The following is an 18074-nucleotide window of genomic DNA, read 5'->3' on the forward strand; positions in this document are numbered from 1 at the left end:
GACACTCCACCACATAAACCCATTCTATAGACACTCCACCACATAAACGCATTCTATAGACACTCCACCACATAAACCCATTCTATAGACACTCCACCACATAAACCCATTCTATAGACACTCCACCACATAAACGCATTCTATAGACACTCCACCACATAAACCCATTCTATAGACACTCCACCACATAAACCCATTCTATAGACACTCCACCACATAAACGCATTCTATAGACACTCCACCACATAAACCCATTCTATAGACACTCCACCACATAAACCCATTCCATAGACACTCCACCACATAAACGCATTCTATAGACACTCCACCACATAAACCCATTCTATAGACACTCCACCACATAAACCCTTTCTATACTGTAGACACTTAACCACATACATGCACACACACCCTGCTGCCGTACCATGAGTGTGTGGTGACAGTTGAGACAGATGACTTCATAGTTGTGTCCGTGTCCAGAGGCTGGATCCCACAGCATCTCTATTGATGACTCTGTTACTGAGCCCTCTCTCACAGTACTGGGAGAGGCCAGGCCTACACATACAGTTGAAGTCGGAAGTTTACATACACTTAGGTTGGAGTCATTAAAACTCATTTTTCAACCACTCCACAAATCTCTTGTTAACAATCTATAGTTTTGGCAAGTCAAAGGTTAGGACATCTACTTTGTGCATGACACAAGTCATTTTTCCAACAATTGTTTACAGACAGATTATTTCACTTATAACTCACTGTATCACAATTCCAGTGGTTCAGAAGTTTACATACACCAAGTTGACTGTGCCTTGAAACAGCTTGAAAATTTCCAGAAAATGATGTCATGATAGGCTAATTGACATAGTTTCAGCCAATTGGAGGTGTACCTGTGGATGTAGTTCAAGGCCTACCTTCAAACTCAGTGCCTCTTTGCTTCATGGGAAAATCAAAAGAAATCAGCCAAGACCTCAGAAAAAGTCTGGTTCATCCGTGGGAGCAATTTCCAAACGCCTGAAGGTACCACGTTCATTTGTACAAACAATAGTACGCAACTATAAACACCATGGGAACAAGCAGCTGTCATACCGCTCAGGAAAGAGACGCGTTCTTTCTCCTGGAGAGGAGTTCGAAAAGTGCAAATCAATCCCAGAACAACAGAAAAGGACCTTGTGAAGATGCTGGAGGAAACAGGTACAAAAGTATCTATATCCACAGTAAAACGAGTCATATATCGACATAACCTGAAAAGCCGCTCAGCAAGGAAGAAGCCACTGCTCCAAAACCACCATAAAAAAGCCAGACTTAAGGTTTGCAACTGCACATGGGGACAAAGATCGTACTTTTTGGAGAAATGTCCTCTGGTCTGATGTCTGATGAAACAATTTGTAAGTCGCTCTGGATAAGAGCGTCTGCTAAATGACTTAAATGTAAATGTAAATGTAAACAAAAATAGAACTGTTTGGCCATAATGACCATTGTTATGTTTGGAGGAAAAAGGGGGAAGCTTGCAAACCATGGGGGGGGGCAGCATCATGTTGTGGGGGTGCTTTGCTGCAGCAGGGACTGGTGCACTTCACAAAATAGATGGTATCATAAGGTGGGAAAAGTATGTGGATATATTGAAGCAACATCTCAAGACATCAGTCTTGATGTTAAAGCTTGGTTGCAAATGGGTCTTCCAAATGGACATTGACCCCAAGCATACTTCCAAAGTTGTGGCAAAATGGCTTAAGGACAACAAAGACAAGGTATTGGAGTGGCCATTACAAAGCCCTGACCTCAATCCTATAGAAAATGTGTGGGCAGAACTGAAAAAGCGTGTGCGAGCAAGGAGGCCTACAAACCTGACTCAGTTACACCAGCTCTGTCAGGAGGAATGGGCCAAAATTCACCTAACTTATTGTGGGAAGCTTGTGTAAGGCTACCCGAAACATTTGACACAAGTTAAACAATTTAAAGGCAATGCTACCAAATACTAATTGAGTTTATGTAAACTTCTGACCCACTGGGAATGTGATGAAAGCAATAAAAGGTGAAATAAATCATTCTCTACTATTATTCTGATATTTCACATTCTTAAAATAAAGTGGTGATCCTAACTGACCTAAGACAGGGCATTTTTACTATAATTAAATGCCAGGAATTGTGAAAAACTGACTTTAAATGTATTTGGCTAAGGTGTATGTAAACTTCCGACTTCAACTGTACATACACACACTTCATCACCCACAAAATTGTCTGAGGAGATGGAAATATGAGTGTGTTTGTGTGTACTCACGTGTCCTGAGTGTGTGTGTTTGGTATGCTGGTCCGGTCCTGTGTCGGCTGGTGCTGTAGACACTGAGATGGTACTCCTCCCCTGGAGTCAGGCTGCCAACTGTTACTGTGTGCCTACCTGGGGGGAATGGCCACCAATCGCACACACCCTTACACACACACACACCCTCACACACTCCCTTACATACACACACCCTCACTCCATCACACACACCCAGTACTGGTCTCTGGACATACAGAACCACAGAACTGCTTCCTACTGAGAGAGGGACAGCTGCCTGCACGGGCCCAGGCTCTACACAAAGACGGGAACACACACACACAATGAGAAAGAGATACACACAGTATGATGGAGCAACACCAACATTTGTTGAAACTTCAACTTGAACACACACGTCTCTGTGGGCCTACCTGTTCTGTATGTGGTGTTGATCTCTTGGCTCATGTTCTCTCCTCTCACTGAAGCCACACCCACCTCGTAGTTCTGCCCTGGACTGAATATGGCCAGGAACACACACCTGGACTCATTTACCCACAGTTCCATGGGGCGGGCCTGGCTGACGGGGCGTAGCCTAACATAGTACCCATCAGGGCTTTCACCTGACGGGGCGGACCAGCACGCTGTCAGATTCTCCCCTCTGCTAGACACAACCACACCACCTGGGGGGCTCACCGCTACCAACGCACACACACACACACACACACACACACACACACACACACACACACACACACACACACACACACACACACACACACACACACACACACACACACACACACACACACACACACACACACACACACACACACACACACACACACACACACACACACACACACACACACATTCAGCATTATGCTGTAAAAAACAAGTACACCCGAAGCGTTACACAAACACAGACTTTCATACCAGTGTATAGGGTCAGTTCCTCCCCTCCACAGCTCTCCACACCATGTTCTGTGACGGAGTCAACTCTGACCTTGTACTTCCTGAACCCCTCCAGTCCTGCAATCACAGCGGACCTGGCGCTGCTAGCCACAACCATTCTAGTCTCCAGGCCTGAGGCTACACCCTCCCAGCGAACCAGAAAGTTCCACCGCACAGCATGCTGGGAGTCTGGGGCTGTCCAGCTTACTGTGATCTGACTGGCTGTCACATTGCTAATGGTGATGTTTCGAGGGGGAAGGGGCCGTGTGTGACAAGTCTGCACGCTCCCCAGGTTCCATGCGGCCCCAGTAAGGTGGGAGGCTCTGAGGGACAGAGAGTAGACCTTGCCTGGGTACAGGCCTGGCACTTTCAGCCCTCTGGAGAATAGAGACACTGGGACTCGACCTGCAGTCCTCCTCTCCTTCTCTTCCCCATGTTTTTCCTCCTTTCCCTCCTCTTCTTGGTATTGGACATAGAGCTGGGGGGCAGGGTGAGAGGAGTTTACGAATGTGAGGTCACTCCAGTGAAGCTCTGCATCTCTCTCTGTTACCTCCACCAGGTGAAAGTTGAATAAAGGAGGGAGGAGAGGGACTGAGAGAGAGAGAGAGAGAGAGAGAGAGAGAGAGAGAGAGAGAGAGAGAGAGAGAGAGAGAGAGAGAGAGAGAGAGAGAGAGAGAGAGGGTTAGTGGGTGTCGGACAGGGGTAAAGTGTTATTAGGGTGTTTATTGACTCTGGTATTGAATGTATTAATGCATACTTTCCCAGTGACAGATATAGGGTAAAGGAATGTGGCAAAAGAACGAAGTCAGGAAGTAGCCTCGTCCAGTAGTGTTCCTCTGTAGAGCAAAACAGTCCGTCTGATTGGCTGGCAGTGATGATGATGTCATAGCACTCGTCAGGTTGTAGGAGGAGCCATCAGACCAGCGGGGCAGCCCCTCATCCTGTGAAGACAAACAACAACAAAAAACGTTGTGTGTTTTTTTTGCCAGACACATGCTGGGAATGTCCCAGTCATCAGTTTTAAATCACAGACTAACACACTCCTCTGTAAGGAGGAAGCTAATGTGTCTGACTGTTTAGAAAGCAAACACCATTCATGCTAACACAGCCATTTATCTCACTCACATGCATATATGTGTGTGTGTGTGTTACCAGTCTGTCGTTGAGAGCGGTCCAGAGCAGTAGTAGGTTGTTGTGTGTAGTCAGGTGAGAGGAGAGGAGGAGGAGGTCTCTCTCTGTTTTAACATCCACCAGGTGTCCTCCTGAAGCCATGCCTATACAGGTTTGCTTGGCATCGCCCCACGACAGGCTCCGCCTACTCACACTGTGGCAGCTCCTTCCACTCGCCAGCCAACCAATAGGACACTGGGCTGAGGAGAGACAGTGGTCAACTCACAGTCAACATAGACATACAGTGGTCAATGTTAATTATGTGTGTGTGTTGTACCTGTCTCCATCGTGGTGTGTAGTCTCTGGGTGAGGCTGATGTTGAGGTGTGTGAGAGGTGTGGTCAACTCTGCTGTGATGCTGTAGTGTGCTCCAGGCTGCAGACCTCTCACTACGTACGAAGAGGTGTGTGTGTGGTCAGAGTGTGTCTGTTCAGTGTGTGTGTATTCAGTGTGTGTGTGTTCGATGTGCATGTTGTGTAGACTGAGAGCAGTGAGGCTCTGTCTGTTCTGTAGGCTGCAGGTCAGGAGAGTGCTGGTGGTGGTCACCTCGACACGGAGAGAGGAGGGGGGGACAGGAGCTACACAGTGGTGCACGCACAAACAAACATACACAAATGCACGCACACACACACACACACACCAGCCTGTTTCAATTTAATCCATCTTTTAACTTCTGTTTCATAACAGGACATCCCTGTATAGGTCAGGGGTCAGGGTAAGGCTTACCGATATGAAAGGTCTTAGTCTTCAGTGTGGTATTGTTTTTAATAGCATTCAGCGTGATGTCACTTCCTCCTGGCTCCTTAGCCAATTGCAGAAACAGCCTGCAGTCAGGAGAACACTCAGAGCGGCCAATCGGATCCAGCCACACCTGTAGGGGTGGGACAGAGAGTGGTTTAGTGGTTGCGATATGGTTGTGGTTGTCCGGTGGCTGTGCGGTATGACCGTGAGGCTGGGTGCTGGTTATATGGAGCTAGTGTTATGGTTGTATGGTGGATTACGTTCTGACCGTGAGGTTGTGTGCAATCTGGTAGGAGACGGTGTACCAGTCTGGATCCTGACTGGTGGGGAAGTGGCCAAACACAACCTCAACAACCACGACCGCAGGATCTGACCACTGCACACACAAGAGACTGACCACCTGGAAAGAGAATGAAAGAGAAAAGAGAGACTTTTCACCCTCAGAAATTCTATACATATCATTTTTGAAACTTTGGCACAGACGGTTAAAAGAAGAGTGTTGTGATAAATCATAACTGTTTCACCTAAAAGGTATAGCTAGAAACTGCGTGTGTGTAGTTGTGTGCGTGTCTTACCTGGATGAACCCTGCCAGCAGCCACATATGCACGGTTCCATCCATGGGGAAGCCTGGTAATCTCATCAGCACACAAGAGGAATGGCATTCACAATCATCTATAGATGGTACCACAACATACACCCAATATCAATGTTGCTTTGGAATCAGAAACTCATGGATGTTTGTATATCCCATCTATGTACCAAAGAGCGAAGAAACTACACGACCAGAGGTTCCAGTAAGGTCTGAGGTTGTCAGAGCTCTGTATAAGAGGAGTGTATCACAGCTGAACTACACCAGAGTAGTCCTTCCCAGTGATGCAACACAACTTTGAATTTAGCGCCCCTCAGCAACTTTCTTTGAAGCAGAGCCTGTGTGGAGGCGTGCACAGTCCCATTCAATCAGTGTGTGTGTGTCGCTAACACCAATTTGTTCTGCCCCTGCCACCCTTCTTCTTTGTTGGGATAAGAGCAGGTTACTATGACAACTAGGCTTAAGGAACTTATGAAGAGAGAGGGAGAGAAAGAGAGGGAGAGAGGAGGGAGAGAGAAGGAGTGGAAAGGAGAGAGAAAGAGAGGGAGAGAGAAAGAGTGGGAAGGAGAGAGAAAGAGAGGGAGAGAGGAGGGAGAGAGAAGGAGTGGGAAGGAGAGAGAAAGAGAGGGAGAGAGAAAGAGTGGGAAGGAGAGAGAAAGAGAGGGAGAGAGGAGGGAGAGAGAAGGAGTGGGAAGGAGAGAGAAAGAGAGGGAGAGAGAAGGAGTGGAAAGGAGAGAGAAAGAGAGGGAGAGAGGAGGGAGAGAGAAGGAGAGAGAAAGAGAGGGAGAGAGGAGGGAGAGAGAAGGAGTGGAAAGGAGAGAGAAAGAGAGAGGAGGGAGAGAGAAGGAGTGGGAAGGAGAGAGAAAGACCGGGTGAAAGTAAAGAACTTAAAGTTCACTAGATAGATAACACTCCATACACCTCAGCATGTTTGCAGATTTATACTCCTCTCTGTCGTGATGCAGTGATATGCCAACCAAGTCCACTGTGTTCCACACAGCAGATCAAAGCTGTGTGTGAATAAGCGAGTGGTTGAATGTGAGAACTGATCACTGATCAATCACGAATCAATCAATGACTAATCAATGTGGATTCATGCCTCTCCAATAGTTCATATCTTCCTTCTGGAGGTCACTGGTGTTTTACCTTGGATGAAGTGTCATTAACACTGTGTATTTACATGGTAATTATATATACAGATTGTTAGACTCCCACACGCACCATTATTACACACCACCAGGATAGAGCAACACAAACACACGTCAGCACTGAACAAGCTGTGTCAGCAGGGGAGTGTGTGTGTGGAGGAGGAGGATGAGTTTTTCATTCACGCAACAAAACACCCACCAATCAGTTAGTCATTGTTAAATGTTTTGTTTTATTCTGAGAGGTTCTGTATGACTAGAGACTCTAGTCTATCTGATGGCATCAGCACATACTGATTACTGGCACAATGCTTCACATTAAACAACACAACAAATACAGCGTTCTGTTGAAATACAGATCATCTACCATCAGATGCTCAGGTGGATTATCACCTTACTAAATAATTGATTGAGTTAAATACAAATATTTTTGGATAAAAGCTTTACACTTGTAAAAAAAACAACCTATTTTGTAAGAGAAATTTGATTGGCATATAAAACATGTCAGTCATCAAGAGACCACTAGATCCATACTAAAGCAGCAGCGGTCTTGTCAGCTCAGACCAACTGATCTAAACATGTTAAAGTCCGAGAGGACCAGTTAGTGTTACACACGAGGAGGAGCAGGCTACAGGAGTACAGATAGGCCTAGTGTTATCATAGTACAGCAGGAACAGGTTACAGCCCTGCACATCTGACCACTACATATCTGTAACGACAGGGTCACTATAACAGGTCAGCATACAGCCCTCCACAACACACTGAAGGAAGACTAAAGAACTCGCCTACCTGGACGCTTGACCTGTCTACTCTGACCTCTAACCTCTGTTCCATTTCCATCCCTCCTATTGAACTCCATAATGGAGCTCACACTGACTAGCTTCGCTCTCTCTTTAGTTCCATTGGCAGGAGCAGTCGACAGGCTCCTGGAAGCTGTAAACCACCAGGGTAGCGTTGTGTGAGCAGTACAGGGTGACGGAGCGGGTTTGTAGTCCACTCTCCCTGCAGCACTTACAGAAGCGGGCGTGGCTGTTGATGTTGAAGTTAAAGATGGTGGCAGACGGACACTTCCCATCACATGAAAACACTGTCACCTGAGAGAGAGAAAAGACAGAAAGGGGGAGAGAGAGAGGGGGAGATTTTATTCTCTATCAGTGTTAACTTTTTAAAACTGTCTTATTGACACTCTCTCTCTCTCACCGGTGCGTTGCTCCTGCAGTCGTCTTTTCTGATGGTGGTTCGGATTGCCACACGCTTACACGTCTTGCCGTCCTCCTTACCTAAACACACACGCACACAGAGGAAACGCTGAGATGCACACGCACACACACACACACACACACACACACACACACACACACACACACACACACACACACACACACACACACACACACACACACACACACACACACACACACACACACACACACAGCTTTCATCCTCAGCCCTAGATTCCTGTCACTCACACAGTCAAAGTTCTATTGAGCTGGGCTCTTTGTTGCCTAGCAGCGGGGGCTCAGTTTGATCGACAGTCAGCTGACCGGGGGGAGCAGTTCTCATGCCAAAGACCCAGATCCTATTGGCCACTGGCCAATCAGGTTAAGCAACAGGGGGTTGGGGCTGGTTGGTGGAATGTGGAAAGATAGCTTGGGAGTCCAGCTCTACTCTCTTTATGCTTGAAGGAACAGGAATGATTCTAACTCACATAGAGCAGTGGTTTCTAACCAGGGGTACTAGGAACCCTGGGGGTACTTGGCCTATCAACCAGGGGTACAAGGAACCCTGGGGGTACTTGGCTTATCTACAAGGGCTACTTGAGAAGACTCATGAGGCCATAGGCCTACTGGTAAAATACACGAGGGGGTAATTCAGGGGCACTCCATGCAGAGCAAAATTCAGTTGGTGGTACAGTAACCGCTGTCCTAGAGGATTCAGCACAGCAATAACATATTGAACCATTGGAATAGGATTTTGCTATGAGGAATGTTAGGTGAACCTTGACCTGTAGTTTATATGTATGGAGTGGTAGGGTTAGGACTAGAACACACTCACTGTGAGAGGTGAGAGATCGTGGTACCTGTGTCACAGTTACTACTACCAGTTGGGGTTATGGGGTGAGATGTGAGAGGTTAAAGATGAAAGGTGAGAGGTCGTGGTACCTTTGTCACAGTTAGTACTACCAGTGGGGGTTACGGGGTTAACGGTAAACGGTAAAACACCGACTCCAGAACCTGGGAGCAGCGGCAGGAACAGCAATGTCAGGAGAACGTTAGGAAAACACACAGGTTAACGTTGGTTTAGAACACATTTTCACACACACAGAGTAATCAGCGCAGTGGCATGCACAGCCATGGGAGCCAGACAGTGTTCTCTGAGACTGGGGAAGACAGCCAGACGGCCAAACACTCAGGATCACTACACACTGATGCACCAAGGCTCATTCTCACTGGACAAACTCTAAACACCAAGCATCACCATTGGCCAAACTGTAACAAACGTAGCATTCCCATTGGCCAAACTGGTCAAGCAGGCAAGCGGGCAAGGAGGCAGAACTGCTGTTATTACTGGGAGAGCAGACTGGGTCTGTTGTCTTCACCTTTACATGTGAAATTAGTGTGTTTAATGGGACAGTTCACACAAAATACAAACTGCCTTCATTTTCTGGACACCTAGAAAGTACAGTATGGAGTCAGGTTAGCTACAGTGTATCATTAGCATCATAGAGTCTAAAACAACAGGAATGGTAGGACCGCTGTCTGCATGCTTTTGTTCTCCAGAAAACTGTGAGGTATGACAATTTCCCCACTAAAGAAAATATTTTATAAATCAACAGTAAAATCCTCCTTTAATATTATCACGATATGTATCAGGACCATCAGGCAGATCTAGGACCACCCCTAGAGCAGAGGCTACTGGGTAGTGTAGTGATTCATGCTCGTTGTTGCCAGCCAACCACAAGCTTTTACTCTGTCCAAGGCTGCAACAGGCCGCACCCCCCCCAAACCAGTCAGCCAATAAGCCCAACCACTGCCAGGCAACGCCCTGCCCACCCCTGTGATTGACAGCCGAAAGCATATGAGAAGCGAATGTGATTGGTCACTCACACGTCCTGCAGCAGCCGTCCACATAGCTCTGGACCACGCCCCCATTCTGCAATGATTGAAGAAAGGTTACAGACAGACATAATTGTGTGTGAATGTCAGTGAGTGAGTGAGTGAGTGAGTGAGTACCTGAGTGCACTCTGTGTCATTGAAGGGGGGGCAGACCACCCCTGAGGCCAGCATCACAGTTCCCACTGTCGTCTCAACACAATCATACCGCGTACAGTTATCCACCCAGGAGCTCCCTGCCTGTACATACACACACTAAAAGTTAGCCATCCAGTATTTCCCCGTCTACACACAAAGTGTTTGTGTGTTAGGTAGAGTGTGTGTCTATTTGGCAGTATAATGATGTGTGTGTTCTCACAGTGAAGAGCTCAGTGGTTCCGTTGTGATTGTTGAAAGAACAGGAGACATTCTTACAGGAGCCACAGCACACCTGAGGATCTGATGATGCTACGTACAGCTGGTGCTAAGAGAGAGAGTGAGTGGGAGGGGTGGGTGGACACAGAGATTCCAGAAGAATTTACCTAGCTCCGATCAGGATGGAGGTTTGTGGTATGTGTGTGTGTGAGAGAGAGAAACACATACCTGGCCACACTTCTGAGAGCAGTTGACAGCGGACACTTCCATGGCGTAGTATCCAGTGTGTGTATCACGATGTGTCAGACAATGGACGGTGTAACACAGCTCTCCTTCATAGTACTGAATCAGGCTCTGCCCCGGACCCAGCACCGTGACTCCCTGGAACACACACACCTCCGCCTTCTCTACACACACAGGTCAGGGCTCAGGAGTTAGGTAGCCTAGCAGTGTGTCTGTGCATAGTGTGTGTGTGTGTGTGCGTGTGGGGGTGTCTGTGCATAGTGGGTGTGTGGGTGTGTGTGTGTGTCTGTGTGTATGAACTTACTGCAGGTGTAGAGGGGGCAGCCACAGGTGCTTCTGCTGTCTGCGACCTCCACCTGTACCTCCCCCTGACAGACCAGAGACGTTACTATGACCACACACACACACACACACACACACACACACACACACACACACACACACACACACACACACACACACACACACACACACACACACACACACACACACACACACACACACACACACACAATGCTGAAGCTGACTGACTCACCACCTGACAGACTGGGCTGTCCTCACAGTGGCACTCTGAGAGGAGGAGAAAAAGACTGGGTTTACTACACAACTGGAGGCCTAGAACAGTGTTCTCTGTTTGGACAACAAGATTTTTTCAAAGAAACAGTTCTGGGAATGTTGGTGTGTGTATGTGGAGTACAAAAGTGTGTGTGTGTGTACCACAGTGACGGTCGGGGCAGCAGTGTCCAGGTAGGGTTGTTTGGATCAGAGACAGACCAGGAGAACAGCTCAAAGTCGACTCAGGACACAGGTTCACGTCACACACTGCACACAGGAGGACATTGCGCTAAACATCAACACTGTGTGTGTATAGCGTGTACAGCTTGTGTAGAGTATAATGTTTGTGTGTGTTACCACAGTGGTATTGAGGGCAGCAGCTGTGGGTGGTGTTCAGATCCACAGCCAGTATCTCTCCATAAGAACAGGACGGCACGGGCTCGATACACGACTCACACACTGCAGAAAGAACACAAACATTCCACTGACTGTGTTAACATTTCCTTTACAACTTGTACCCCAAGTCCAGCTACAGTAATGTTGGATGGAGACGGTAGACCCATTAAGAAGTATAAGGTTCGACCTTACCACACAGGAAGGTGTAACAGCAGGAGTTGTCCTCACGAACCTCCACTAGGAACTGATCTTCTCTACAATCAGGGGCGGTGAGGGGGGGACAGGCATGGGGGTCGCACTCTGGGACACACCAATCACAGGACTCAGTTATTAAAACACACCTAACAATACCATCAAATGATGAAAGATATTATGTTTTGGTTCAGTACCTACCACAACGGTACTCTGGGCAGCAGGACAGGGCACTGTAACCAATCACCAGCTGGTTCCCATTCTCACAGGGCGGAGCCTCACTCTCACAGATGGTCAGATTACATTCTGAGGGAGAACGAGAAAAAGAGAGAGTAGGTGTGTTCATGTCGGTGTCTAACCATGCATATATATGTGTGTGTGTGTGTGTGTGTGTGTGTGTGTGTGTGTGCTCACCACAAATCTGCTTGGGGCAGCAAGCCCCCTCCTCCAGGACATCCAGTACGTACTCTCCCTCCCTCTCACACAGCAGAGTGGGACTAATGCTACAGTCAGGTTCTACTGCTACCACAGAACCGTTCTCCAGGCAGCGGAACAGACAGCAGCTACGCAATGACCCGTTCCACACCTCCCCAGGGGCCCGCGGAGACCCCTCGTTATCAGTACACACTACACACATAGACACAGACACACACGTTAACAGTACACACTAAACAACAGAACCTGTACTACACAGTCATACAGAGCACCTGCTCACAGCATTGACATACTAGAGCTGACATGTAACTGACATGGAGCTGACACAGAGCTGACATACTCACCACACTGCTCCTCTGTGACGCAGTAAGAGGAGTCTGCTCGGTGCAGGATGGTTCCAGAGCGACACACACACTCCTCTCGGATGTGGGAGCAGGTGGTCTCCTCATAGAACTCTCTGTTCTGACAGGTCCGGGTGGTACAGGTCGACACACACGCCTGGTACTCCCTACCTGGGGGACACCTCAATGCTACACATGCACACACACGCAGGCGCATGCGCACACACACGTAGACACATGCGCGCACACACACACACCGCAAGAACACACACTTGTGTCATCACCAGCTAATGCAAACCTGATGTGTCTGTGTATGTGTGTGTATACGAGGTCCTTACGGCAGAAGTTGTGTCGTCTCCAGTTGATGCAGACTTGGTAAGTGTAGCAGACAGCTACGTAGGCTGCCAGGAAGTCACACTGGTGGGCCTTATAGTGGAGGTCGCCTGCCCACATCACATCACAGAACTGTTCTGGAGACACCTTGCTGTGGCAGGGAGTGAAGGGTCTCTGTCTGAGCATGGAGAGACAGGTAGAGCAGTCTCCAGTGGTACAGTTGTCTCCGATGCGTCGTGTGTGTTCCGTGTCCTCTGAGGTGTGGACCCTCCAGGCCTGCAGGAATAGACCCAGGTCTGCCACCTCCCTCACCACCGTACCGTTAGGCAGCTTCAGGTCATCCGCCGGGTTCCCGTCACAACACCCTGGGAGACACACCAGCAGGCACATGCACAGCTGAAGTTTAGAGAGGAGTAGAAGGTGCTTGTCATGCCTGCTCCCCAGCATTACACACACCTGCTACTCCCCATCATTACGCACACCTGGACCTCATTATCACCTTTATTTCTCTCCCTTTATTTAGCACTCTGTAGCCTAAGTCATCAAGGCAGCATTGTTTCCATTCACGTTCTGTAAGCATCTCATGTTTTGTTTCTATGCATTCTTTATTATTTTATCGCCTTTTATGCTCGCTTCGAGGCAAGCAACACGGAAGCATGCATGAGAGCACCAGCTGAGATATAGGGGGAGCTGATCCGGGTGCCTTGTCTGCTCCCACCATATCTCCTTTCTTCATACAAATGACGGAGATTTGGGCCTAAGTCATCAGGCGGCCTTGTTTCCATTCACGTTCTGTACGCATCTCATGTTTTGTTTCTCTGCATTCTTTATTATTAAACTCACCTTCTGCACCTGCTTCCTGACTCCCAGAGTATTAGTGACAGTGCTCAACTAAAGTAAGACAACGTCCAAACCCAAAATTTGTAAGAGCATTGACAAGAAATAGGCCCTACTCTCACTCACAATTTTAAAACCTTATTTATACAACTATTAAGGACGCACGCATTCACTGAACTAGGGCAAAAATAAGGTATGGTCAGGTATGAGAGAAACTTTCCCTCTTCCAGATTCATTAAATCATGCTTGTGGACTTCATATACCTGATCTGACAGTGAAGGATGAACATGTTAAGAGTAAATGCCAAATCTAGCTAATTTCATGGCTGTCTTACCACAGAGGCCTCTAGTAGGAGCAGATGTGTTGGAGGGGGCAGTGTATTGCAGCACCATGATGCCAGTGCTGTGGTACCACTGTATGTTGACTCCTTCAGGAGTGGTGATCAGGTACATACTGCCTGTGTCCTCTACTGACAGAGCCTGGCGGGAGAAAGGCAGCCGTGCCTTGATGTGGTTCACTGACACCTGGACACGCATACGCACGCACACGCACACACACACACACAGAGAGGTAGCATGAGTAGTGTTGTACAGTGTGGTAAAAGTCAGATGCGGTCAGTGATGGTCACCTTGCGGTCTAGGCGGTTGATGATAATCCTGTAGGACGGAGTGGTGATGTTCAACTTCTTAAAACACAAACCTGACGTCCCACCACTAGGGCTCTGAGAGAGGGAGAGAGGCCCTGGTCAGAATGAACACCATCATCACATACATGATGATTAGATGTTAAAGGGAAACTTACCGGTCGTCTGATGGAGTTGACGCTCTAAAAAGGAATCAAGACAAAGCCAACAGATCAGTCAGGAGCTTATAGCATCCCATAACAGTTTATAATACATCTATAATAACATAAAGTACTATAACACTACAACAACTACAGCAGCATATAACACCTAACAGTCTGTGTACCTGGCTGGTAGGGCATTTATCCACTGTTCCTATGATGTTCTCTCTGGGCAGGTAGACCAGGATGTAGGAGCCATTATCATACAGCGCCACGTTGTTACCGTCAAACGTTATCACACGCAGGTCTGACATCACCGAGCAGCGACCTAACACACACACACACACAAGCACAACGCGGATAGGCAAAGACACACAAAAATGTTATGTAAAGTGTGTTTGTGTATGCACAGTAGTGTGTGTTCTTACAGGGGCACTGCCAGAGTGGGCAGCAGGGATCGGTGTTGGTGAGGACAGCCATGCCCAGCAGAGAGCAGCGAGGAGGAGTGGTGTTGTACCGACAGTGGAGGGAGGAGTTATGGAGGAGCAGCTCCCCGTTAAAACAGATCAGCTCTGTACACTCATCTACACGGTAGGAGTACGGGGGCTGGAGAGAACAGATAGAAAGACAGAGAGATCAAGGAATTCAGCTTCTGGCAGAGGGAGTTCTCCAAGGCTGCATGCTCGGCCCTCTTATCTTCTCCATACGCATTGGCTCTCACTGATTGGCTCTTACTGTGCATGGGGCGGTGGGCAGGAGGAAGGGGGGCAGCACTGTTGGCATGCTGACTGCCTCAGGTGTAGGAGAGAAGTCTGTGCTGGTGGATGTTTCCGTGGTTATGAACTCCGTCGTCTCTGGGGGTGATGTCGACATGGTAACAGAGGAGGTGTCATATACAACTGGAAATACAGAGATGGTCTCTGTGGGCGTAGGAACAGGATGATGTGTTTGTGTGGTGGTTGGGGTGTGGGTGTGGGTGGAGGGGGAGAGAGGAGGAGGGGGAGAGGAGGTGAGGAAGGAGGTAGTGGCTGGGGGAGAGATAGAAGACTGGGTGGAAGGCTGGGGAGGGGTAGCAGAAGGGGGAGGATGTGGAGTGGTGGAGTCAGTCACTGCCAGGCTGGGGGGAGTAGGGGTGGCTACTGTAGTGACCTCTGAAGGGGTCAGGGTCATGACCCCTGTGGTGCTACTAGTAGTGGTGGGTGAGGAAGAGGGGGAGACAGAGGGAAAGACTGCAGGTGAAGTGGTGTGCTCGGTCACAGTGGGGGTGGAGGGTGAGGGCAGGGAAGGGAGAGGAGGAGAGGGGGAGCGAGCAGGGGTGAGTGTGTGGGTGAAACGCTCAGTCAATGGGGCTGTACTGGGAGTGGTGGGGGCTCTGGTGGCAGTAACAGTTGTAGAGGCAGCACTGGTTGTAGTTCTGCTACTAGTAGTAGTGGTCCTAGTAGTGGTTCTAGATGTAGTAGTAGCAGTACTAGTAGGCCTAACAGTAGTAGTAGTAGTGGGGGCTGTAGTGGTAGTAGTGGGGGCTGTAGTGGTAATAGTGGGGGCTGTAGTGATAGTAGTAGTAGCTGTAGTGGTAGTAGTGGGTGCTGTAGTGGTAGTAATGGGGGCTGTAGTGGTAGTAGTGGGGCTTGTAGTGGTAGTAGTGGGGGCTGTAGTGGTAGTAGTGGCAGTAGTGGGGGCTGTAGTGGTAGTAGTAGGGGCTGTAGTGGTACTGGTGGGGGCTGTAGTGGTAGTAGTGGGGGCTGTAGTGGTAGTAGTGTGGGCTATAGTGGTAGTAGTGTGGGCTGTAGTGGTAGTAGTAGGGGCTGTAGTGGTAGTAGTGGGGGTTGTAGTGGTAGTAGTGGGGGCTGTAGTGGTAGTAGTAGGGGCTGTAGTGGTAGTAGTGGGGGTTGTAGTGGTAGTAGTGGGGGCTGTAGTGGTAGTAGTAGGGGCTGTAGTGGTAGTAGTGGGGGCTGTAGTGGTAGTAATGGGGGCTGTAGCGGTAGTAGTAGTAGCTGTAGGGGTAGTAGTAAGGGCTGTAGTGATAGTAGTAGTAGCTGTAGTGGTAGTAGTGGGGGCTGTAGTGGTAGTAGTGGGGGCTGTAGTGGTAGTAGTGGGGGCTGTTGTGGTAGTAGTTGGGGTGGTGGTTGTTTGGTTTACGAAGGCATAGGGTGTAGGAGTGGGAGGAAGGGACACACCTGAGGACAGACACACAGACATAAATTAACACCGATTTACCTGTACTTTAACAGATCCTCGTGTGACACACACTCTACTCACAGTCCTCTTTGTAGACACATCTCCTGGTGACCTCATCAAGAACCATGTTTTTGGGGCAGCGAGGGAAACAGCCCTCCACCCTGCCAGACACACATAGACAAACGTTCAAAACCTGTATTAAACATTCTCTTACAGTGTAATACGATGTTGTAAGCGTGTTTCTAAGTGTGCATTTGTAAGCGTTTGCAAGGTGTGTCTTACGGGGGCAGGAAGTGGCAGCGTGTTGCGGCGAGGTCGCTGCATGTACGAACACAAGGACTGGCACATGCATGGTAGCGCCATTCACACATCATACGGAACGGGATCACAAAACTGCTCTCTGGAATACACACACCATCAACATACACACAATAAACACAGAAAAATAAACTGTGTGTGTGTTCGTACCGCTAGCTTCTGTTTACCATAGAGATCGTTTGAATCTATCTGTTCTCTTCTACCTTTTCCAGCAGGAAAAGTACCAGGATGTTGTCTCTGGTTTTGAAACTGAATTTAGAGAACTGAATTTGAAAACTGGTTCTGAATGCATCTGAGAAGTTGAATATACACTATATAGACAAAAGTATGTGGACACCTCTTCAAATTAGTGGATTTAGCTGTTTTAGCCAAACCCGTTGCTGACAGGTGTATAAAATCGAGCACATAGCCATGCAATCTCCATTTACAAACATTGGCAGTAGAATGGTCTTACTAAAGAGCTCAGTGACTTTCAACGTAGCACTGTCATAGGATGCCACCTTTCCAACAAGTTAGTGCCCCGGTCAACTGTAAGTGCTGTTATTGTGAAGTGGAAACGTCTATGAGCAACAAGTGGTAGGCCACCCAAGCTCACAAAACGGGACCGCTGAGTGCTGAAGTGCGTAGCGCATAACAATTGTCTGTGCAACACTCACTACCGAGTTCCAAACTGCTTCTGGATGCAACGTCAGCACAAGAACTGCTCATCGGAAGCTGGCGACCGTGTCTGTGTCCATGAGTTTCCATGGCCGAGCAGCCACACACAAGATCACCATGCAGAATACAAAGAGTCAGCTGGAGTGGTGTAAAGCTCACCTCCATTGGACTCAGGAGCAGTACAAACGCATTCTCACATGAATCACACTTCATCATCTGGCAGTCCGATGGGCGAATCTGGGTTTGGTGGATGCCAGGAGAACACTACCTGTCCCAATGCATTGTGTCAACTGTAAAATTTGGTGGAAGAGGAATAATGGTATGTGGCTGTTTTTCATGGTTCGGGCCAGGCCCCTTAGTTCCAGTGAAGGGAAATCTTAATGCTACAGCTTACAATGATATTCTAGACGATTCTGTGCTTCCAACTTTGTAGCAACATTTTGGGGGAGGCCCTTTCCTGTTTCAGCACAACAATGCCCCCATGCACAA

The 18074-nt window shown here is 48.3% G+C and overlaps 2 protein-coding genes across 2 annotated transcripts in view; both read right to left on the bottom strand.

The window, feature by feature from the left end:
* LOC135508811 (phosphatidylinositol phosphatase PTPRQ-like) overlaps positions 1-5756 on the bottom strand; it is a 59004-nt gene extending 53248 nt beyond the window's left edge. The window contains 10 exon segments of the mRNA XM_064929023.1: positions 425-555; positions 2276-2569; positions 2686-2949; positions 3188-3796; positions 3963-4146; positions 4358-4575; positions 4653-4952; positions 5101-5245; positions 5384-5515; positions 5691-5756. Of these exon segments, the coding sequence (XP_064785095.1) occupies positions 425-555; positions 2276-2569; positions 2686-2949; positions 3188-3796; positions 3963-4146; positions 4358-4575; positions 4653-4952; positions 5101-5245; positions 5384-5515; positions 5691-5756 (2343 nt within the window).
* A 1340-nt stretch (positions 5757-7096) lies between these two features.
* Positions 7097-18074, bottom strand: part of LOC135509297 (otogelin-like protein) — a 51739-nt gene continuing 40761 nt past the window's right edge. The window contains exons 33-56 of the mRNA XM_064929830.1: positions 16893-17010; positions 16692-16771; positions 16519-16609; positions 15168-16191; positions 14861-15038; positions 14618-14760; positions 14451-14474; positions 14278-14370; positions 13984-14173; positions 12818-13177; positions 12483-12668; positions 12118-12330; positions 11905-12009; positions 11704-11811; positions 11473-11574; positions 11278-11382; positions 11096-11130; positions 10865-10928; positions 10546-10724; positions 10322-10426; positions 10084-10203; positions 9958-10003; positions 8051-8130; positions 7097-7944 (exon numbers count right to left, since the gene is read on the bottom strand). Coding sequence (XP_064785902.1) covers positions 7744-7944; positions 8051-8130; positions 9958-10003; positions 10084-10203; positions 10322-10426; positions 10546-10724; positions 10865-10928; positions 11096-11130; positions 11278-11382; positions 11473-11574; positions 11704-11811; positions 11905-12009; positions 12118-12330; positions 12483-12668; positions 12818-13177; positions 13984-14173; positions 14278-14370; positions 14451-14474; positions 14618-14760; positions 14861-15038; positions 15168-16191; positions 16519-16609; positions 16692-16771; positions 16893-17010 — 3950 coding nt within the window. The 3' untranslated portion in view covers positions 7097-7743. The remainder of the gene's footprint in view (positions 7945-8050; positions 8131-9957; positions 10004-10083; positions 10204-10321; positions 10427-10545; positions 10725-10864; positions 10929-11095; positions 11131-11277; positions 11383-11472; positions 11575-11703; positions 11812-11904; positions 12010-12117; positions 12331-12482; positions 12669-12817; positions 13178-13983; positions 14174-14277; positions 14371-14450; positions 14475-14617; positions 14761-14860; positions 15039-15167; positions 16192-16518; positions 16610-16691; positions 16772-16892; positions 17011-18074) is intronic.

Source organism: Oncorhynchus masou, chromosome 22 (assembly GCF_036934945.1).
Source record: "Oncorhynchus masou masou isolate Uvic2021 chromosome 22, UVic_Omas_1.1, whole genome shotgun sequence".
In the NCBI taxonomy this organism is placed as follows: domain Eukaryota; kingdom Metazoa; phylum Chordata; class Actinopteri; order Salmoniformes; family Salmonidae; genus Oncorhynchus; species Oncorhynchus masou.